Consider the following 23,846-nt stretch of genomic DNA (forward strand, 5'->3'; position numbering starts at 1 on the left):
ATTCACAGTGAGCTCTGATCTCCAGTTCATCTCATGTATAAAAACTTTCCATGTAAACGGCAACAACTTTATTTTCTTTTGCAACTTCTGTCCGTCATGCATCTGGTGAAGCGGGTCTTTGCCCACAAGACCGTATGCTCCAAAAAATCTGTTAGTCTATAAGGTGCCACAGGACTTCTCATTGTTCTCTCTGTTTGTATCTTCTACACATGAGTTCATAAGTAGCATGATTGACTTAGCTGGAGCTGTCCTTGGAAGTCTCCCATCAAAGTAGATCCAACCAGAATTTTGAGTAGTGTTAATCTTGTCATATGGCACAAAATAACCAAGCTTGGACAAGGTTAGTATTTAAATAGGAAAAGCCAGTTTAGGCAGGTTGTTGTTTATGATTCATTTGGAGAGGCATTACGCTCCTATCAGTCTCAGGCAAAGTGTTTTTTATTGTCCTGCTCAGGAGGCTTCTGGCCGCAGTGGATAATACGCTGTGGGAGCAGCAGGCTGGATTTCGGCGCGGACACTCATGCTGCGAGCAAATTTTCACGTTGCGCAACATCATTGAACAGAGTATTGAATTTCAACGGCCGCTGTCAATAAACTTTATCGATTTCAAAAAGGCGTTTGACAGCGTACATAGAGAGTCATTGTGGAACATAGTACATAGTTATGGTGTCCCGCAACACTACATCAACACCTTCCAAAATCTCTACCTAAACTCCAGTTGCTGTGTGAGGACCAATAGTGGTATGACCGATTTCTTCAATGTTGACTCTGGTGTGCGGCAAGGGTGTGTTCTACCACCATTCTTGTTCCTTTTGGCTGTGGACTTCATTATGAGGAACGCAATGTGCAGGGTGAATTTTGGTATCTCTTGGGAAAACCAGTGCCAGTCATGGATCTGGACTACGCCGATGATATCGCGCTGCTTGCAGAAACAGGCAAATGCTTGCAGGACATGACAACAAGTTTAGAAAAAGAAGCAGGTAAAGTTGGGTTGAGGATAAACAGCAATAAAACAAAGGTGATGTGGATCAGAAAAGCTCAGGCAAACATGCCAATAGTGATAGAAAGTCAGTCCTTAGAAGACGTCCGGTGGTTCACCTATCTTGGCAGCACTCTGTCCAATGATGGGGATGTCAAGGCAGATGTCAACTGCAGAATCGGGAAAACCTCGGCAGTGTTCCAAAGACTGCCCAATTTGGTCTGCATCAACAATTGGCCTTGCTACAAAGCTTCGACTCTATAGCACTATTGTCATGTCCACTGCAATCTACGCCAGTGAAACATGGAAAAACACTGCAAGAATATCACATAAGCTGAATGTGTTCCACCAACGATGTCTGCATAAGATCCTTGGTGTTACCTACATCGATTGCATTGCTAACGAAGAGATTCTATGAAGATGTGGTCTGCGGAGACTGCAGGATGTTGTGGCAGAGCATGGACTGCATCTTGCTGGACACATCTTGCGTCTTTCAAATAATCTTCATCCAAAGGTAGCAATGTGATGGACACCAGCTAAAGGAAAGAGAAAGAGGGGAAGACCACTGAAAACGTGGCGAAGCACGGTTAAAGAAGACTTTAAGAACATTGGTATAATGTGGGAAGAAGCAGAAACAGTGGCATCAGACCAAAATCTCTGGAGAGCACTTGTTGCCCAATGTGCCCAGACACACAGGCAGACCTAAGTGTAAGTCTAAGACTTTAAAAATAAATTCTTGACCTTCTATCCTGAATTATTGTGTAAGGTGCCTGTAAACTGATAACAGGCATTTCGGAGACAAATTAAATAAAATATGTTGCATGGAGTTTGCAAATACCTCTTTTCAGATGAAAGTCAACATATCTAAGAACATCAGATCTACATTGTACAATCATTATAGTGGCTTTCCCATGTTTCATAGCGAAAGAGTAGAATGCAATTTTAAAAATGCAAAAAATGCTGTTTTAACGTGTTTTTATTCAATTTCTAAAATACAGTTCTATTGTAATGTGCCCATCTATGCTCTATTGTATTTTGTCCATCCCATAACTTCGCTATAAATAAAACCTGGCAAAAAATATGGATTTCAGTTTAGTTTCTTCTGACTTAAGCATAGTTTTATTTCTTGTATTAGAAATTCTGTGTATTTCAGAGGTAATTTATAAAATATATTTCGCTCTTCATAACTGAAATCTAATTTACCATGGCTATGTTTTCTAACTCTCTTTGCTTTAACAAAACAAACCAGAAGCCATGTAGTACTTTAAAGATTAACAGAATAGTTTATTAGGTGATGAGCTTTCGTGGGACAGACCCACTTCTTCAGGTCAAGAAAGCAAGGCTACGTCTACATGTGCCCCAAACTTCGAAATGGCCGCGCAAATGGCCATTTCAAAGTTTACTAATGAAGCACTGAAATACATATTCAGTACTTCATTAGCATGCGGGTGGCCGCGGCACTTCGAAATTGACGCGCCTCGCCGCCGCGCATCTTGTCCAGACGGGGCTCCTTTTCGAAAGGACCACGCCTTCTTCAAAGTCCCCTTATTCCCATCAGCTCATAGGAATAAGGGGACTTCGAAGTAGGCGGCGTCCTTTCGAAAAGGAGCCCTGTCTGGACGAGACGCGCGGCGGCGAGGCGCGTCAATTTCGAAGTGCCGTGGCCGCCCGCATGCTAATGAAGCGCTGAATATGCATTTCAGTGCTTCATTAGTAAACTTTGAAATGGCCATTTGCGTGGCCATTTCGAAGTTTGGGGCACGTGTAGACATGGCCCAAATCACTTAATAAATTATTCTGTTATTCTTTAAAGTGCGACATGACTACTGGTTTGTTTTGTTAGAATACATACTAACATGGCTACCTCCCTGTCTTTGCTTTGTCATTTAACTACTTTTTAATTTTTGTTTTGTGTACAGTGCTTTTTTTTTCTTGTTTAGAAGAAAACAGGTACTGGTACTTAGCTGGCTCCCCACCACACGTACACACCCTCCAGCCAATCCTGTGGCAGGGGCTGCGGAGGTGCAGGCACTCAGTACCAGCAAGTACCATCACAAAAAAAGCACTGGTTGTGTGTAAGTTGATTCTGTTTCATGTGAAGTTGAGATCACCTGCTGCGAAAGACTAAGGCATATATTGGTTATGTTATGAAAGAGGACATACATTCCCCAACACAGTTTATTGGGGGCTTTATGTTGCTTTATGGTATGTGAGCAGTACTAATTTGTCACATGTTTGCATTTCAAAATACAAAAAACAGAAAACTGATCTAAAATGTTGAAACTGAAGGAGATTTCTTCAGGGACAGGCTCTCATTCAGCTGGCTTCTAGTATCTGTAGTCTCTTCACCTTTGAACTCTTTGTTAGGGTGAAATGAATGCAGGCTACATTATTACACTCTAGATTCTAGTTGCTTGGGGAATTATGTGTGTATAACCTAATTACAGCAAAGAAATGTGCAGTCAGAACAGAGGATAAATTTGTATTACATCTGTGTGACACAACCCCATATAACTGTTTGGTTAATGAGCTTTCACTGTAAGACTTATGAGACTTATTAAAGACTAATTATTGTACATGGTAACTTTTTAAAAGATGTCTTGGGAAAGAGATTCTAAGAAGTAACTAGCCATTCAATTAGCAAAGCATAGAAATCTGATCTAAATAACAAGGGGAAAAAAAGCTGTATTTGGTCATTCAAAAATAGTATTACGAGTTTAGCCCTGCAATAAAATGCCTGCGAGCCATGTGTAATTCAGAACAGGAAATATGAAAAGGCAATATTTGTTGAAGTAATTGAAATTCAGCTGTTAAAACAGGGACTCTAGGTTATATTTTCTGAATGTCTTAGGGTTAAGTTGTGTTTTGGACTTAAAGCTGTTTAAGTTTCATAAGTGTGGCTAATTTATAATGCTAGATCTGGCTAAGAAGTGGAATTCCACTATTCTTACACAATTTATTGAAACCTGTTTGGTCATAATGGGAATTCTTCATGCTAAACCTTTGCACAGAAAACACTAAAAAGTCCATCTCTGCAGAATTGATGCACTGTATTAAGTAAAAACATGGTCCTGTTGTCCTCATACCGATAAAATTCCCTTTTACTTGACTCCTGGAAGACACAACTATAAACAAAATGAGATACAGCACACTCTAAACATTGAATCATTCATTTGTGAATGTCACATGGCTAAGCATACAATCTTATACACAGACCCTCTGCTGAGGTATTTCCATTATATGCTTCAGGCCAGGTGCAGAACCGGGGTTAACTGTTGTAACTGAATTGAAGTAAAGGATGTTGTGGCTGCTGCACACTTGGTAATGCTTGGGGCTTACTCTCAGCCAGAGCTGTCTGGAGTCCAGCTTGAGTAAATATATTCACCACCCTGGGGAACCATAAGCCAGATTCAGGGGATCCGCAGGGCCCTGCAGTGGAAGCCCAGTACACCTTCCACAGGGCTGAAGATGTGAGCCTCAGCATGCTTCCCACGGGGATGAAGCCCCCAGTTACAGTCCTTCTTGCAGGGCTGAAGCCCTGATTTCTGTTGCTCCACTGTCCCTTTCCCCCATATGGCTAAAGTCCTGAGAGCTCTACTCCACATCTGAAGCCCAGAGCTGCACCGCACCACACCGCATGGCAGAAGCCCCTAGCCGCACACACATACACCCTCAAGGCAGAAGCTTTCATTGAGACTAAAGAAGGAGCAAATTCTGCACTCAAATGCCATCTGCACTAACATACAGCAGTACACTGTGGAAGAAATGAAGACAACAATATTTAAAACTACAGTATCTCCTAAGTAGAAAATCACACTGATGATAGATGAGTGAAATATTTTGAGCCAGCCTCTCACTCTTATCACCTACATACAATTTGCAACAAAGGAGGTGGAGAAGCCTCAGAACATGTTTGTTGACCTAGCTGAGCTTCCAGACACTGCTGCCTCCACCATTGGCAGAGTCTTACTGCAAAAGTCAGATGTGATAGGATTCACTCACTTAAAGGAATACTTGTTGGCTCTTGTGCTGGAGCCACAGTCAAACTTGGTCAGCAAAGCAGACTGGCTTCTCTGACACAGCTGTGATTACCAAAAGTGTCTGGCGCTGCTCAGCCCAGTAATTGGAACTCTGTTCATAAGGTTGTGCAGGACATTCATGGAATTAAACCACTTTAAAATGTTTATGGACAAACTGTGTTCTTTGTACCATGCCTCCCAAAAAACACAAGGGAACTTCAAGAATGTGTGGAAATCTTGACAATTGGGCATATTCTGGGAACGTAATGAGTTGCATCAAGAAGCTGTGCAGTGAAAGCGGTCAGAAGAATTACCGTGCCCTCTTTCATCGCTTACAGCCGTCAGCAAAAGCAAAAGCAAAAGACATGTTCTGCAGCCTCCAGTAACACCTGCCGTCTCCATCGCTTGTGTCTAACCCAGGCACATGTTCTGCTGCTCCACGAGAGTTGGTGGAACTCTCCATTGAGCTATAGTCCAGGGAAATCAACATCCAAAGTGCACAAAATTATGAGGCAGATTTGTGGTTTTGAGCAGAGAGTACAAGAACCAGAGGAGCAAGAGAACCTCATGATAATATCAAAGGCATAGCATGGAAATCATAGGAGGTAATAGTACCACTCCGCTTGGCACAGGTTAGACCTCAGCTGGAGTGCTGTGTGAAAGGATGTAGGGAAAGTGGAAAGATCCAGAGATGAGCAATAAAGATGACCAAAGGGAGGGACTGCAAACCATATAAGCAAAGGTTGATGGGACTGGGCATATTCAGTTTGGGGAAAAAAGGCGATTAAGGACAATATGATAGCTGTCTTCAGACACTTGAAAGGATGTCATTAAAAAGATGGAGGAAAGTTGTTCTCTTTTTCCATGGAAGGCAGGACAAGAGGCAATGGATTCAAACAGCATAGCAGATCTATTGCCAACTTGAAAATTGGTCTTGTTTGACTGGTCTCTCAATACTGCTTTTTCAAAATGACTGTTCCTGGTGTCTTTCCATTGAAAGGTTGTTTCCCCAAACTTTGAACATCTCTAACACTTTGTCTCAACCTTTTTCAATTCCGGAGCCCCATGGAAATTTCAAGACTCAAATTAATTCAGCTCTGCTGCTCAGAAACTTGGGGGGAGGGGTTGCACTGTTTAAAGATCTAGAACTGAGAAATGTTTTACAGATTAAATTACTTTTTTGTTTGTGAAAACAAATGATACTTGGAAAGGGAACAGTCCCATTTTGATCTGTAGTGGTTGGCAGTGGCTGAGATACTGAACTCTGAAAATCTTCAGAGTGATAAACCCTAGTCAGTGACACAAACCGTACGGTGTCAGTAAAACTGTTGGGTTTGCCTATATTTTCATTCTGATGATCCCACAGAATGACTTGTTCTGTTATTCCAAGCCAATAGTACATGTGAAATGGCAGAGCACAAGTTATCAGAGGATAATAAGCTTCTCAGGATCTTAATGGTATTGAACTAGAAAAACTGCTCACCTGGCAAATCAAGGCAAAGGCTTGAGGTCTGTGCTAGTCTAGGGTTTTGGAGGAGGTGGCTCCTATCAATGAGAAGAAAAATTCATTGGTCCTCAGAGTGGTTATGTATTATTTATAAGTAAGTTAGAAGACATTTGACGTCTGGGCTACCAAGTGCCCTTGTTGGTGCCTTCTCAATTAGAGCCCATTGTAATGAGAACCTAATATTTTATTTTATTAGAAAATTTGCCGGTCCACATGCTGTTTTAATGGTCTTTCTTTGCTTGTCATCACCCAGAAAAAAGTTTTCAAAGGAAACATATGACAGCTGGGTACTATTGTGATGGAAACATGGGACTGGAGAGCGAGAGAGTAAAGGGATACGTTGAGTGGGTGGTTGATGTGCTGTGGGCTAAAGAAGTATGTCTTGAGATATGATGGACGGAGCTTGAAATCTTCTTCAAATGAAACCAAGTCTGTGTGCTGCCATGAGTAGATAGACTCCGCACACACACAGAAGCTATGCTAGGGGCCATGTTCTGTGCTGCACTTCTGATGGGCACAGGGGAGTGAATGGCAAAGAATTTATGGAACCCGGACATAGCGGCTTGTGGGCTGCTCTGTTAGTCCAGCATCACTGGAGCCCAGAATGCTCCAGTCATTAGCATGGGTGTCTTTCTGGCCCAGCCGCTGACTGTAGCATGCTCCTACACCGGGGGTGTGGGGCTGAGAGGGTGATCTTAGTGCCACATGTCATCACACTCAGCTGCAGTAATAACAGGGGATCTCTAATTGGGCTATCACTGTTCCCTTTCACTGTTCAAGCATGATGGGAGCTGTTGTCCCTTTCAGAAGCCTAGGACATAGGGGGTAGTCATGTGCAAGGTGAGAGGAGATTTTCTGCAAAGACTTATATTAATTTCCACCAAGACTAGGTACAACATTAACATTGATTTTGACAGTTTGTCAGAGTTCTCCTATGAAGAAACAAATGCTCAAGCTACAGTTGCCTTTGGTGTTTTGCACAGTCTGCACTTCCAACTGCCTATGAGAGATGGGGTAAAGCATCAGCACCCATGGTTGGGTACCATGTGCCTTCACAGAAAAGAACCAGATGCAGTACGAATGCAGCAGGAGGCATACTGCAGAGCAGACATGCTCATTATGCCATTGCTATAGAGGCTATCTGATTCCAGGCTTTACACTTCTGCTGCTGTGTGTGTGTGTGTTTCTAACCATGCTCAGTGTGGTACAGTAACAAGTCACAGACACAGTTTTGATGACATGCTGCTGTTAAACTAATTTCCCTTTTGCTTTGTGTTCTTTGGTGTAACACTACATCTTGGACCTTCTCTTATTTGGGAGGGCACCATATAACTATGAGGGGTTGGTGCCCAACTGCACTAATGAGGTGATGTATTAGCAATAGATTAGATCTAAACAGACACACGCACAAACCCAGTAGCCTCCAAATATAGAGGAGCACAAGGACTTTGTAAGTTGTTGCTGCAAAATCAGTTCAGGGGACCATTGGTCACATAAGGCCGACCTGTGCTCCTTTACACCACTGTGAACCCAGACTCAAGCAGAGAACTCTTTTGAGCCTTGAATTGGGTTTCTGTCGTTGTGGACCCTCTGCCCATCTTTGAGCCAAGATGATTCCTGGTTGTTGTGTTGCACTCTGGGATACTTTCAGCATTTCCAGATGCTTTTTTGACCTTCATTTCTCACTCAAAAAACCAAGCAAAAAGCATATCTTTAAATGTAATGTCCTTACTTCATTTCTTCATTGGGTTTTTCTTTGGTGTAAATTTAATTGTGATCAAAGTTGAAGGTGACGCCAAAGCTGGTATGAAACACGGAGAGCATGGGGGGGTGGGGAGTGGGGGAAGATCTGTAAAACAGCTGTGGGAAGCTGCAAAGGACAAAGGGATTTATGCATGTAACGTCCAGGGAAAGAAGCAAGCAGCCAGAATGAAAAATGTGGGGGCCACCCTAAGCAGCTATAGCTGTCACGGGAAGCCAAGCTTACAGTTGCCATAATACTATTCTCACATTACTTTTTAGATCATAATAAATGTATTTTGATTAAGAGAATTAGCTGCATTGGGAGTAGGATGGTTGAGGGGTGATATTCCACTGCTTGAAAGAGGTCAAATGTATTTTGTGCTTATAATGCTCTATCTAGATTAATGATTCTTAGACTGCATAAAGTACAGTGTATTAAGTGTATTATTTCTTTTTATATGTATTTAAAGGTTCTTTTCATTGGCGACTCAACTAACAGAGGGATAATGTACTATCTGATAGAAAGAGTGAATGAGACCCTTCAGGAATGGCAAAAGACTCATGATGTTAAATTTTATCATAACATAAATCATGGAAAAACATTTATCAGTTACTCCTACTACCCACAATTTTGGATCAATGTAAACGAGAGGCCAACATTTGAAAAAGCACTTGAACAGCTGTTACAAAGGTAAGTATAACTTACAGCACTGGGTTGCTTGAATTCCTCTTCCTTCATAAATGCTTTTAACAGACTTGCACGATTAAAATCAGTAAAGAATTGAGCACAAGATGTACAGTGTGTATACTGTGTGGTTGAAAAATAGTCAAACAACCTTACACGTTCTGTCAGGATGCCGCATAGATTTCATTGAAACGTACTGTGATGCTGTTAAAATGTTCACCATCTGTTTTAAAGACACGTGTATTTTTTTTTCTGGGTTTCAGATCATATCCTCTTGAGAACGCAGACAAGACTGTATTAGTTGTGGGTGGTGTTCAGTGGCTTAATACCAATCACCTGAAAATTATTAAAAAGGTTCTAAAGAGGTAATGTTTAGTCCTATTATCCCAGATAAAACATTGATATGATGAAAAATTACAACCACCAAACCAGTAGCTGCAGATACAAACATTTCATGTTTTTTCATCATTGTGCATTTGACTTTGGTCTTGCATGAAATAATTTTGTAATGCTTTTCATAGATCTGTAAATAAAATTCATGTGCTTCATTTCTCTTGTTAAACAGGGAAAACCTATCGAATATCCTGGTAGTTATCAAATCCATAGGAATGGGCTTTCATCTGCCAGTAGATGGAATACATTCTTTAACACAGGTGGGTCATTAAATGCTTACTGTCGAACTGGTCATTTTGCTGTCTCTTTAAAATGCATTGTCACATGTGCTGAAGAAGATTTAAATGGACCTGGGAGAGAGAAATATTTGTATTTGCAATGTGCTTTGCTGCTGTGGACTGGAGCCAATTACCTTATTTCATGGATTCCACCCCACTCAGAGCTCCATCCCATGCTTCATACTAAATGGGGTGTTCCAAGAACTAGAAGGGCCTATTACACATGGTGCCGACTTGCAGAGCTGAACAGGGGACGGATTACTCCAGTCACTTGTATAGCTGAATCTCCCAGTCTCCCTTTCTACAGATAGATGGTGACTGCTGTGGCAGTTTCATTGATACACCATTGGCTACTGTGCAGTGCTTTCCACAAATCCCACTTGACCAGCCAATCCAGTGTAGGCTGCTTTGCATCACCAGAATATTGCATGGCAGCTGTATTGTGGTAGTGAACCTGGCCCTTTAATTGTATGTTAATAGTGCCAAATGGTTTTTTCCTAAATAAGTTCAAAGGGATCCAGAGTACCAGATGGATACAGTTTGTACTATGCTGTTATAAATCGCCAGCGGCGCCGACGGCTTTTGTGGGCCCCAGGGCAAGATGAGAGGGAGAGGCCAGCTCCACACCCTGGAAGAGGCATGGCCAAGAGCAAAAGGGGAGGGCCAAGGGCACTCAACCCCCTGTGCCTCCTGGATCATGGCACTGGGCTCCCCTCTGCTCCCTTACAGCTATGGGGAGCCGGGCAGTGCTGCCACCATGTTTCTAAGGGTCCCAGGGCCAGTTGAGCCTTTGCACCCACCTTGTTGGCAGGCCTGTAAATAATAGTGTGTGAATGATATTTCTGACTACTGTATAAGGCACAAAACAATGGCAGCCCTTCCTGTAAGGCTCTCACAGTCTAATAGAAACAAATAAAGCCAGTAAGATGTGGTAACTTTAGGCCATTCTTTTGTCCTAATCTTAATGATCATTTCTTCCCTGTTCTGTTAACATTTGAGGGATGGGAGGGAAGGGGAAGAGGGGTTCTGAAGATCTGGGTTGGGTCAGTCACACAGGTCATTCCAGCTGCAGTTTTGAGGGACAGACCCTCTTCACTAACTAGCAAAGTCCTGGAGGCAGGACACAGGTGTGGAGGTTGGGAGAGCTGAGTGCTCTTCCCTGTTCAGCCTATGACTTACTGTATGGAGTCTGCTAGGTAAACTCTCTCTCTCTCTCTCTTTCCCCCCATCTGCTAAATAGAGGTATTAGTGTTCACCCATCTTTGTAAAGCGCATTAAGGGCAATAGCTGAAAAGCAAGAGATTATCCCTAAATATGACCCTTAACACTAAGAAGACCTGGATTTTTTTCCAGTTCTCCTGCTGACTCAATGGGTCACCCCTCTCTGTTCCAGTTTACTCATCTGTACAATGCATGTAATCATCATAACTTCCATTTGGCCCCAAGTAGGGAGTTATTCCATTTTAGGGGAGAAATGAGTGAGCACAGGGAAAAGATCAATAAAATTATCCCAGTCTATGGTTAGTTGGCATATTTGGCACTCCTTTCATGGCTTTGAATGGAAATGAGGACTGGGTGGAAAAACCAACATAATACAGGCCTAAAACAGGTAGGGGGGAAAAAAAATGATCCAGTGGTTGGAACATTGGTCTGGAATATGGGAGAATAATTTTCAGTTCCCTGCTCTGACACAGACTTCATATATGTGACCTTGGCAAGACACTTAGCATTTCCGTGCCTCAGTTCTGTATCTGTAAAATGGAGGTGACAGACGCCACCAGCATAAAACCACCCATTGAAATATCAGGAAAAGTGATTCCCCTCAGACTCCCAGGTTATATGCTAGATTGGTGAGGTAAGACCACAAAAATCAGCAGTGTCTTCTCAGGGACAGCTTTGTGGTTTGACTTGGTTTGGTTTATTAGTCATAAGACCCACAGAGTTCTGGAAAACAGTCTGATTTAACTACAGTCCATTTTTATTGCTTCTGTCCAAACCCTCCACTTATTTTCAGTATCTCAGTCTCAAGCTAGTTTACTCATGTGGGGTTTGGCTGGGTTGGACAAGAGGATCACCTCGCCTTGGCTCAAAAGCCTCTGTACCCGAATTTGTTGTACAGTGTAAAGGCAGTCACTTTACAACTTACAGCTAACGTTTTCTATTCATGGCCTCCATGCCCTGTCTTGACAAATGTTAGGCTCCTCCTGCATTTTGCTGCTTTGAGGGGACTCATAGAACTGCAGAATGTGGTATCTTCTGTCAAAGAAAATGGACTCAGTAGTCTCAGAGGGGTAACTATGTTAGTGTGTAGCCTCACAAATAACAAGCAGCCGTGTAACACCTTAGAGACTAACAAACTTGTTAGGTCATGAGTTTTCATGGGTAAGACTCTGAAGAAGTGGGTTCTACCCATGAAAGCTCATTACTTATTAATTTTTTTAGTGCTTAAGGTGGTACAGAACTGCTTGTTGTTTGTCAAATACCTGTGCTTGTTAAGCCAAAGTTGTCTTTTACTGGGCAATAGCTTCTTAAAATGGAACCTTTTATGATTTTTGCCTTAGTGTTACAAGACTTAATTTCTTTTATAAAAGTATTTCCACATATAATTATTTAAGTGCCAATTACTAATGTATTTATTTTAAAGTTTAATTCTTTTTAAAACTAGTCTGACTATTTCATTGTACATGATACACCCTTTTGTATAAAGAAGAGTTAATTCAATAACTTCCTTTTAGTCTTTGTAAGCTTCAGTATTTGTGTTGAGAAATTGCTTCAGAATCTAAGAAAGCCTTGGAACAGTAGCTCTGTTGAATAGGGCAATTGCTGCAATTTAAGTGTGGAAAATAGCATAATTATTTAATTCAGTTTTCTGCCTATTCTGCAGTTTTGCCATTTCTTTAGGATAAGATCCTGCTGCCACTGAAATCTGTCAGTGTACTATTGATAAGTGTTGGCATATATATATATATATATATTTTTTTTTTTTGCTTTGCAATACAGACTGAAGTACAAAATTTATGGAATGAAAATGTGGCTATTCTGGATACTGCAAAAAGATATGGTTATGAGGTGGTTGACACTTTCATTATTACAATGGGACGTTACAAAGAATTTCTGCAAGGGAAGTGTGGATGTCATTTCCACGAGGTAATCTTTCATTGTATGTACTGGTCTTGTTTAAGTATTTAAAAGAAGTTTGAACTGTCTGATGCTGCAGTGAAAATATGTACAGCAGGGAATACAGCCATGAATCAAAAAGAGACCCAAATGAAGCTTGAAAAGCATGTGAAGGTGCATGTAGCTCACCATGGAGGGGAACAGAAGCTGTGGAATGGCCAAGATTCAGATCTTCAAAGGTATTTAGGTACATAACTCCAAGTGAGTTAGGCACCCATATACCTTAAATTATCTAGTTCCAAATATGTAACAGAAATACCAAGAAATGGAGACTCCTGTCTATGGAAACCTGATGGACGCACAAAAATGTTGTAACTAGCAAAGAGGTTTCCCTATGTGAGGCTATTTTCCCAGGCTCTTGAGTTTCTCCACTGTACATTGTATTATCTTGTTTCTTCTGGACCTGTTCCGTCTACCTATTTCGATACCGTCACCAAACTCATTGACCTATCAGCTGTTTGAGTCTTCTTTAACTGGTGTACTAACCTCACTCATCCCGAGGCTGCTGCTACATGTTCTCATTTGAGGGAGTGGTGGCTATGAGTATGCAGTTTGATTAGCACTTTCCTGCAGCAGAATGTGTACAGGGAGAGGAGTTGCACTGGAAGAGGCTTATGACGAGGTACCATAATTGCATTCCTGTCTGTGTATTGTTGTAGTTCTGGCCTTGGTTTTCTCCTCTGCTTGTACAGTTGAAGGGATTCTCTGATCCATTTTACACTTACTGGGCTAAATTCAGCTTTATGATGGCACAGTTACAAGGCCTTGGCAGTGAAAGCCCACAAGGAGGGTTGCTGCAGTGGAGCATAGGGTCTGTAGCCTCCCTTCCACCAGAGGACTCAAGTGCTTGCAGGCAGCCCAAAAGTGAGTGGTGCAGGATGCGAAGGGGAGCTGGGCAGCATAATTCATGTTCTTAGCAGCTGCCCCTAGTGGAAAACTAAATTGGCTCCCCTGGGAGGTCCATAGCATATCACTCCTGCCCTACCGAGTGAATCCCAATGGCAGTCCTGGCACAGAGAAATGTAATTAATTCATGTCTCCTGGCATTATCTGTACTGAATCCAGAAGCAAGTGAACTGGCAGCACTTCAGGCTCTTGCTTCAGCTGACGGTATGTCAGGTCCTTTGAGTATTTTTGGTGTAGAGCTTGTGTCAGGACATGTTTAAAGTGCACCGTGTTCCATTGCCCCAAGGGGCCAAATGCAATCTGGTGCAATGTGTAGCAGCCAGAGGATGTGCCAAGTTCCCCCAAGGATCAAACCAGCAAACCCCAAAATTGGGAGGGAGAATTGCATAAAGTTATCTGCTGTCTAGTATACCCACAGGCCTATTAGCTCCAAGATGCTATACTGTGTGAATTAATGCACTGGGGCTCAGCAGTAAGTAATTATTGAACATGCTTATCCTTCAGACCCCCAAACAAACGGCCAAACTTTTGGCTAACATGAATGATACACCTTATAAAATGAGATGGGGACAGTTGAGAAAAGGCTCTTCATTTGTTCCACAGTCAAGATTAGGAATTTGAAGGTAAACTTCTCAAAAAACTATAGAGACAACAGCCCATGACTTAAACTAAAAAAGAACAAGCAAGCACAGTACTGAAACTAGGCAGAACATCAGCCTGGAGGCTGCCAAACCAATATTCAGAGAAAGTAAGGGATTTGAAAAACAAGATATTTAGAGTTGTTCTGGTTTCCTCTTGGGCTCTGTTTTTGAGTATTTGCTGTATCTTTTCACATTTTGCACTACTAGAGGAGAAATCTGTTTTTCATTTGCATTTTTAGTGCTGTAAATACATCAGGTTGAGAAGTGCTTCTTTGATTTCAAGCATTGCTCTGAGTGAAACCAGAAGATGTTCTTCCCCAATGAGCATAAAAAGGTGCATCCTCCACTTCACAGCTAATTGTGATCATTCTGAGTATGAGACTTGATTTAAGGACATGTCCTCATGTCATCAAAAGTGATGTAAAATTCTATTATGATCCCACCAAAGTTTCTGTGAAGCCAATTTGTTGGCATGAGAGATTTGTGCCAGGATTCCAGAGCTGAATTATTAATCTGCTGGGAGTCTAGACATTCCATCAAGGCATTTAATGCTAAAGAAGTTTCTGTGAATGTGTATGTGTTACTTCAAAGCATTTCACCCTGCTACTCTTAGGGATTTAGGAAACATAATGAAGACTAAAAAGAGTTTCGGTTCATCAACTCATTTCTCTGCAAATGTTCAACTCTGCCTGCAAATCAAAATTATTTCCACAGTGAAAATCTGGACTGTGGACTCAGAGATGGTCAGTAACCCTGGCCTCAGTTCAGTTTTATCCCACTAGAATGTCACAAGAGGGGGAAAAATGTTTCCATTTTAAAATTGTAAACTTTCACAAATCAAGAGTCAACTTTGTGTGTGTAACTTATATCGCACAGATAAAAAGGAGGTCAAAGATGCATTAAGTCTGCAATAATATAAGTAAACAAAGACTGAGCAGAAGTTGATATAAAAATATCAAATAGAAAAATAGGATGCACCAAAAGATGTGATTTGTTTTTTTATGCCAACAGTCAAATTACTTTACAAGACTTCTTGGGTTTAAAGGAAAACCATTTAAAATTGCTCAGGATATTCAGGGATGTTAGGTCGGAAAGAAACCAGAAGCTGAAATAAACCCCTGCAGTTTCATTACTAACTTAAATGGTGGTATAACCACTCCTCATTACAACATTTAGGTGAAGGAATTGACCAGCTGTTTCATTTGGAGAAAATCCGAGATAAGTTTTAGAGCTCAGCCCCACACTCCACACCCAGACAAGACTTCTGGAATTTGTCTGCAGTCAATAGAAGCGGCTCCAAATTTTGGGCAGCTGAACACCTTCTGAATGTCTCCAGAGACGTATAAATGCAACTTGCTTTTGGCTAAAGTGACACCTGTTTTAATGGGATCCTCACTCTGAGGTCAAACCCCTCTCCAGATACAGGTGTGTATCTGGGACTCCCACGGAAGTGGATGAGAGCTGTGCGCTTAAAAAGGCCAGACAGGACCTCCAGTGCTGTGTGAAAGTGCTGATGTCTGCTCTGTGAAAATCCTGCAAAAGCTCTGATTAGCCCATCCCTCAAAGTCCCACAGAAAGCAAAGCCAAAAATAAGTTTTCTTTCACTGTACTTGCTTCATGTCCTGATGAAAAGAAAGACCCTGGTTAATGAAACCGAAGAAGAGCTGAAAAACAAGCAGAAATATAGCATCACAATGGTTGAAAAACAAAGGTTAAAGAGCCTTTGTATGGTGTCATTCCACCACCCTTCCTTTTTACTGAGTGATTCTGTCGCTTTCTTGGTAGCCAGTGGAGTCTATTTAAGCCTCCCAGCTGCAACATCATAATGAAGATTTTGTCATCTTTTGAAACCAGAAGCTCTTGTTTTTCTGCACTGACTACCCTGAGACAGATGCTATCTCCAAAGCACAATGGCCTGTAGGACCTTCAACCTGATTCTGAAGGAGAGAGATCATGGGATCATTTGGGCCTCTAATTCTTTTCTGGGGTCACTGGAATCCATGCTAGAAAATCCTGATACAAGACCTTAATTTCATGGAACTCTGTGAGTGCTGCATCCAGCAGAGGGCACTCTGGCTGCCAGTCCCTTGGTTTAAATCAGAGCTGGCTGCTACCAAGGCATCCTTGGTGAGGAGGCCCTATCTTAAAAACACACTTATCTCCCTTATGGCTCACTCATGGCAGCACAGGTGCATAACTGCATTGCCCCAGGGACAGCTAAGGAATCAGTGACTCCAAATCACAATCCATCTTCAGGTTTTGCCTCTTTTTCCAGGTGTGATCTATTTAGCATCACTCCTATACCTAGTATCAGAGGGGTAGCCGTGTTAGTCTGGATCTGTAGAGCAACGAAGGGTCCTGTGGCACCTTATAGACTAACAGAAAAGTTTAGAGCATGAGCTTTCGTGAGTTAACTCACTTCTTCAGAGTTCTTCGTGAGTTAACTCACGAAAGCTCATGCTCTAAACTTTTCTGTTAGTCTATAAGGTGCCACAGGACCCTTCGTTGCTCCTATACCTAGTGCAGCACATATGCCCTATCCAGCCATTGCAGCAGTGCTGACAAGCATGATGTTGTGTGGGTTGGAGCCAAGAATCCACCCATTATCCCAGCCCTTTCCACCCCTATGACTGGGGAAAATGCCCAGAAACCCCACACGGGCTTTTTCTGCTTTCCACCTGTCCACCATCCCCATACAATAAACCCTCGATTTTACGAACTCCAATTTAGTGGACTTTGGGGAAAACAGACATTCCTAGACGCCCCCCTTGTTCCCGAAGCCCACTTCATCAGAGCCTGAAAAATCCTAAATCCACTAACTTCTCCCCCAAAAAACAAATAGTAAAGAATTTTCCAGCTGCCAGAGCTGCTGCTGCCTGGACAGTCACCACTGCCGGAGGCTCCAGGCAATCCTCCCACCGGGGGGTGGGGAGCGTATGCGGGCACACAGCACTCATGTATGCCCCCACCCCGGTGGGAGGAGCGTATGGTGGCTCTGGTAACAATGGCGGCAGCTCCTGTAGCAGCACAGCTTGGGGACAGCTCCAGCCGTGTTGCTCAGGGCCCCCTGCAGCTGCACAGCTCAGGGGCAGCTCCAGACGCGAGCAGCAGCAGGCTCCAGCTCCTCCTGCAGCAGATGAGTCACAGGCACTTTTCGGGGGGGGCTGGTGCCAGGGGATCCTGCGGGGGTGGGTCTCAGTAAACCCTCTAATTTAACAGACGTTCGGGTTTAACGAACACCCTTTCCCCCATTAGGCTATTAACACGAGGGTTCACTGTGTACATAATACACTATAGGAAGCTGGGGGGTGGAAGATTGACCTTTCTCTGAATTCTGAATAAGAGGAATGGATTTATTATACCTTTCATCCCTGTTTGCACTTGCTGGACAAACCAAGGACCTGATCCTGGGAGTTGCAGCACCTGGAATTCCTCTTAACTTCACTGATCCTTCCAAGAAAGCACAGAGCAGAGCAGTGGCCTGGAGACTTACAGCATTATGGTGACAAGCCCCACTGTGGCCGGGGAGGGAGCTGGGAACTACTGTAGAAGAAGAATTTCTCCATGTGACTAATCTGTCTCCAACTGTAAGGGCTCAGAATCTTGCACCTCCTGCCGCTGCCAGTCTACAGCCACTGCTAGTTCCAGAGGCCCAAGGCAACATCTGCAAACAGAGCTTTAACTAGCTTGTTCCTTTCAACATGCTTAGGAACCGACCAGATGAGCCAGGGACACAAAAGACATTACTTGGGCCTGTAGGCAGGAATTTTGTGTGTGCATGTGCTTTATTTATCAATATGGACCCCGCCCACACACAGTGAGCCCTGTCCTCCTCCCCCAGCCGGCCCTGCTCCCCACCCCCTCCAGCCACCCCCCCTTTGGCCCCTCACTGCCTGAACAACCTCCCTCCCCCACCACGGCTATGCCCAAAGAGTCTCCCATCCCCAGCTTGGCCCACCCCACCACTGCTCAGACTACACCGCCCCCTTGCAAGGCCCCAACATCCCTTCCCACCTGAACACCCCATCTCATCCCCACTCAGCCTGGGCTCAAACATCCCCACCTTGCCCCCACTGAGACTGAACGTCCCCCGGCCACAAGGCCCCAGCATCCCACAATCTCCCCCTCAGCCCAATCCCCACCCTCAGCCTGAAGTTCCCCCCACCGCCCCTTGGCCCAGGAGCAGGAAGATTACCTAGGACGGGGCAGGCAGTGCTCACGGCAGCACCATTTGCAGGGGTTTGCTTCCCCACAGCCTCCTTTCCCTCCCACATGCATTCATCTTGTGGAGCTCTGCTTCAGCCCCCCAGCCTACTGAACCCCATTTTTACGCAGGCAGCTTGGAAGCCTCCAGCTGCTTAGAGGGCTGGGGGGCAGTAGTGGAGTGCTGCATGGTGAATGCGGCAGGGGCAAGAAAGGCTGACGGGAGTGATCCCCTGTGGCTGCTGCCACCTGTCCTGTGCCCAGTAATCTCTGGCCAAGCTGGTCAAGCAGAGTGCCAGGTGGGTGCAGAGCAGGGAGGAGGCTGGACAGCCCATGAGGCGGGGTGAGGTCACACCCCATGCACTGTCTTTATGTATAGGCCTTCAGTACAGCTAGGACTGACATAGCTTTATTCTGTAACTTAATGGGAAGGGAATAATGTATACTACATAGAAACGGGCAGCATTTGGATTCTGGTATTTTAATCAGTGGCTAGTTGCAAGATGAATACTAAATTACATTCTTTGGAGATTACTTTCATAAGGAATGCAGCTTGGGTGATTGGTTCAAGGCAGCATCATTTTGGGATTGTTGCTTGATCTAAGGCATTAATTTAGAAAAATGACTCTACAGGAATAGCATGAAAACAAATTATTTTTCTTGGCTTAGTTGTATCAAATAAGTCTTAGAATATACTAATGTCCTACATGGATATTACTCGCTCTTTTGCAAACTAATCAGAGACCTTGCTCAGCCTTTACAATTCTCACATACTTTCTCTCCCCTCACATTTTATTTTGTGCAAGTTGCTGCTGTACATGTATTATGACCCTGGCTAAACACAAACATTGGTTTTAAATGTCTAAGACACGATTCCAACATATTTCATTTTACCAAAACCATATGAAGCACGTGTATAAGCATGAATACTCTCCCTAGCCAAGCGTGTATCTTGTTGCATACAATGGCAAAACAGAGGACCATTAAAACTATATTACACACGATTCACTCCTCTTTATTTTTAAATAGATTAACAGCTCAGGGCTCCCTTCTGCCAAATCAAACCATTAGTTATTTCATTTCTAGAACTAAACTCAGAGAATGGGCTAGTAATTGTGCCAGATGAAAACTGTTTTACCTGAGAACCTTTTTATGATGTTTGTTTACTTTTTTTCCTAAGAAATGTTATGTAAGCCTGGGGATTCTGTAGCATAGCTCTGGTTCACTTTGAAGATGCAGCAAACCTCTTGGTTCAAGTCAATTTTCTGATAATGAGGGAGCTAGCTCCTAATTTATCTCTACAGCCAGTTTGTCTGCAATGTCAGAGTGGATGAGGTGGTGGTTGCTGTTGTGGTGTTGTTATTTTTATTTGTATTTCTGTTGCCCCTAGGAGCACTAGCTATGAACCAAGGTCCCATTGTGTAGGTGCTGTACAAACCCAGAACAAATAGAGGGTCCCTGCCCCAAAGATCTTCCATTCTGAGTTGGTTAGAGTCCCCCATCTCCTCACAGGTTAAACATGCCACTTCCAGAGCAATCACAGACTATTGTAATCCAAAGAGCAGTGGATCTGATCTGGGATCTACTAGTCCAGCCTACAGAGAAGGTCTGTGCCTCAAGTATCAGGATTAGAGATGAACCTGAGCTATGTAGTTCAGATACTGAGCTGCCTATGAACTTGCCCACAGTTCAGGGTTGCCAAAGGTTTAATTTGGCCACTGTAGACGTCCACGCAGGCTGAAAAGTTTGAATCTAAGGATTTAGTTCAGACTGTTTCTGATAAAGAGAGGACAGAGTCTAAGGAATACCATGGTGATAGAGCTACAGCATCAACTAGATGAGTTCAGTTGGCTTAAGCATTTTGCATTCCTTTATCAGTAAGAGCCTGATTGGATAGTACCTGATATACTGACTGGAACCTTGCACCATAGCCAGGCTCACTATACAGGAATGAGAACAGCTGTGGAGTAAGGTCCCCCTTACTGTAAATAAGGGTATCAGAGTCTGGTCTTCAAAGAGCTGAGATCTGATTACCTCATGAATTTTGCACATGCAGCTGACAGTATAATCAGGACAATCTTCTTTTAGGTGCACATCCAACCATTCACAAATGTCACTCTTCCTTTGCAGGTGGTGAAATCCAAAACAACCAGTGAAAGTCCTCCCATAACAATGAAGCGATCAAGGCCCTATGCTCAGGGGAAATATTTCAACAGCCAAAGCAAACTCTCACAGCTGCAAGACTGTGCAATGAATTCTCAGTCACCGTATCATGTCAAAGGGCCAATAAATCAAGTCTATTCTGAAATCCTCCTCAGCAGGATCTGTGCAAGTAAAAGCAAAGCTACTGACTCATAGTTTCTATCAAATGACAATCCAAGGACCATATTCAATATATTTACATGCCTCTCTGATTATTTGCACGCATGCCAACGGCACTCAAGACACGTGGCACTTTTCCGAAAGCTTTAGGACATCAAGATCTGCCCTTTGGATCTTAGGTTTTGGAATGGAAAGAGAGAAATGCAAAAGAGGGGGTGGGAAAGTTACTTGAAATTTTGCCAAATAGAAGAACAGCTGCAGGCCAAACAACTGTGTATTGTGACAGTAAAGAGAGAAAGATATACACTTGATATATAGTTAAAAGGACTGCTTTATTTCTTAAGCGGTAGATAGATTTATCTATTTATAGGTATGCACTATAAAATATTATATATAGAGATGTTCCATTCCATTGTATAGAGCTTTATTACATACTGAGGGGTTCCCTTCCTTAGTAGTATAGGAATACTTCTATTTCAGTGCTTGTCTGTCATGCATTGGAAAGGCAACTATTACCATTTTATCTATGGTGCCAACTTTTAATTCTATGGTTTATAGCTAACATACACATTTTCATCCATGTCTGCAGAGGACCATAGTTTTACTTATAACGAAGAGGAAACATTACATTATGTTTCTGCACATTTTAAATCCAAGAGACAGCGGTACATAGAGGAGAGGCTGAATATAAGTATCCTGCCTAACATAGACAGCTAATGAGTACCTTAGCATATCCTGGCTAGTTTATGAACCAGATTCAAAAAAGTATCCTGAATGTGATGTGGGTTTGTATGGCTGAAAACCCCAGGAAATGAAAGGAAAAATTTTAAAAAATTCAGCTGTCAAAGTCTGTAGTCAAGACTCTGCTCCCTCACCACGTGTGTTGTAGAAGGAAGCAAAAGGAGAGGGGCAATCTGAGTCATGCTCCCCTTCACGCCCCAACTCTTTAGAGCTGCTTGTACTCCGCCACTGGCACGTTATAAAAACGTGGGTGGGCCAGTGCAGCCAGAGCTAAGGAGCAGTTGGTTGTGTGCTCTAATAGACGCTAACTGAACATTAACTGTCCCATTGTGGAGGGGGAGAGGATAGCTCAGTGGTTAGAGCATGGGCCTTGTAAATCCACTGTTGTGAGTACAATCCTTGAAGGGACCTTTCAAGGTTGTGTGGCAGGTTAGATGCTTTCAAAAAAATAAATCGTGAGGGCTGGTGACAGGTCCTTGTGTGAGTGTAGGGGACTTGACTTGATAACCACTGGAGGTTCCTTTCAGCTCTATGAGATATGTATAAGCTCCTCAGAACAGACTGTCCATGCATGGAGAGCCCAAAAAGCAAAGAGAGGAATTACCTGTATTCACAGGCAGTTGCGGAGATTCATGAGGCTGGATCTGGGGTTTTCTATGAATATTTGAGCTCCACATAGTTTCTAGGTACTTACTTATTGTGATCACACCTTCCCACAAGAAGGAGGTAAGTGGTATGTCATCTGTGAAGGAATATCTGAATTTATACATAAGCTTTTTCCTGCCATGATCCTTCACACGAAGAAAGAATGTAGGCCTCCTTTGCATCTCTGGTAGATTTCTCAGTAAATTGACAGAAGCTGTTGTGTTTTAAGCCAGGATCAGTTCAAAAAGGTTGAAACTATCCAAATGTGGTTATCTCCAGTGTTTTGCCCGACCTGTTACCTACACACCAGGAGACTTATGCTCTGCAATGCTATATTACCAGGGCAGTACTGAAACACAGCCTTAAAATACAATAGTTTAATTTTCCACTACTGAAGTCAAAGGAAGCTTTTGCCATTTGTTTTGATACATGTAGGATCAAGCGCAATGTCTTATATTAGGATAATTGTATATTGATGTATTATAACTTGGCTTCTGATGTTTGTGTATCACTTGAATCCACATACATGCTGGTGGGGTGTTTGCTGTACACAGCTGGAAACTTAATTTAGTGTGTGTGTGTGTGTTAAATCAAAAGACCATTGTTAAGGCATCAGCTACAACAATGAAAGACCCAAAGTTAATTCCAGTTATGCAGCGTCTGATACTGGCAAATGTACAATTCATCTAGGTACACCACTAAATTATTTTCATATTCTGTATTTCCTTGTATCTCAATATTTGTCATGTGCAGAAAGTTCAGATGTCCTTTTTGTAGTATATTTTTATATTTTTGTAAAAAACTGGTGGTTGTGGTTTTCAAAATGATCTTTATTAAAATGGTTCCTTCAGATCATCTGTCTCCCTCAAAAATATGTGTTCTGTATTTGTCTGAGGTCAAGATACACACAGAAAAGCACACGAAAATACAAAGGCACAGAGTTTTTTTCTTCATTTCAAATATCTATAGGGATGTGAAAAAAGAACTGAGAATGAGGCATGGGGAACCATCACTCTTCATACTCCTTAAACATTTGCAAACTGAAACCATCAAGACCAATAAAGATGCATCTTTATCATTATTGTATTTCAGATTATCATTGACCATGCATATTCTTCAGCTCCAGGATGTGCACAGTACCCCATAAGTGATTTATAGTTCAGTTATTTTTTCCTGTGTATTTAACTTGGAAAATTATTCTGGAGAGAGCACAAACACAGAGCCCAATGCTCAAGAGGGTCAAATTCTGCCCTCCAACACAACTGTGGAAGGTCCTGTTTCAATGGAAGTGTTGCAGGGGTAGATTGATCCGGCTGCTATGGAGTACTGTTTCCTATCATGTCTCTCACAGCAACACATGATGCAGCAGAAATTTGGGATGGAGCAAGGACGGGGTTTAGGCCGCTAGGTCTGCAACCGTGTAGATTACCTAGGAATATAAATACACAGAACATGGAACAGCGCTAATGGTGCCTAATTGCATAACTGGGTATGTAGCTGAAGCTGTAGAATAATGCACTGGAATTCCACAAAACAGAAGGGAAAGGTTGCTTGCACAATACAAAGTTATTTAGGCTTTGTGCAGAGGCTTAGAATTTGGCCTTTGG

General features: G+C 42.7%; 1 protein-coding gene across 1 annotated transcript in view; it reads left to right on the plus strand.

Annotated features, from left to right (window-relative positions):
• Positions 1–23,149, plus strand: part of CPED1 (cadherin like and PC-esterase domain containing 1) — a 227,849-nt gene extending 204,700 nt beyond the window's left edge. Inside the window, exons 19-23 of the mRNA XM_075015052.1 lie at positions 8,719–8,939; positions 9,197–9,298; positions 9,499–9,586; positions 12,605–12,751; positions 20,662–23,149. Of these exons, the coding sequence (XP_074871153.1) occupies positions 8,719–8,939; positions 9,197–9,298; positions 9,499–9,586; positions 12,605–12,751; positions 20,662–20,889 (786 nt within the window). The 3' untranslated portion in view covers positions 20,890–23,149. The remainder of the gene's footprint in view (positions 1–8,718; positions 8,940–9,196; positions 9,299–9,498; positions 9,587–12,604; positions 12,752–20,661) is intronic.
• The last annotated feature ends 697 nt before the right edge of the window (positions 23,150–23,846 follow it).

This window comes from Carettochelys insculpta, chromosome 1, assembly GCF_033958435.1.
Source record: "Carettochelys insculpta isolate YL-2023 chromosome 1, ASM3395843v1, whole genome shotgun sequence".
NCBI classification, from domain to species: domain Eukaryota; kingdom Metazoa; phylum Chordata; order Testudines; family Carettochelyidae; genus Carettochelys; species Carettochelys insculpta.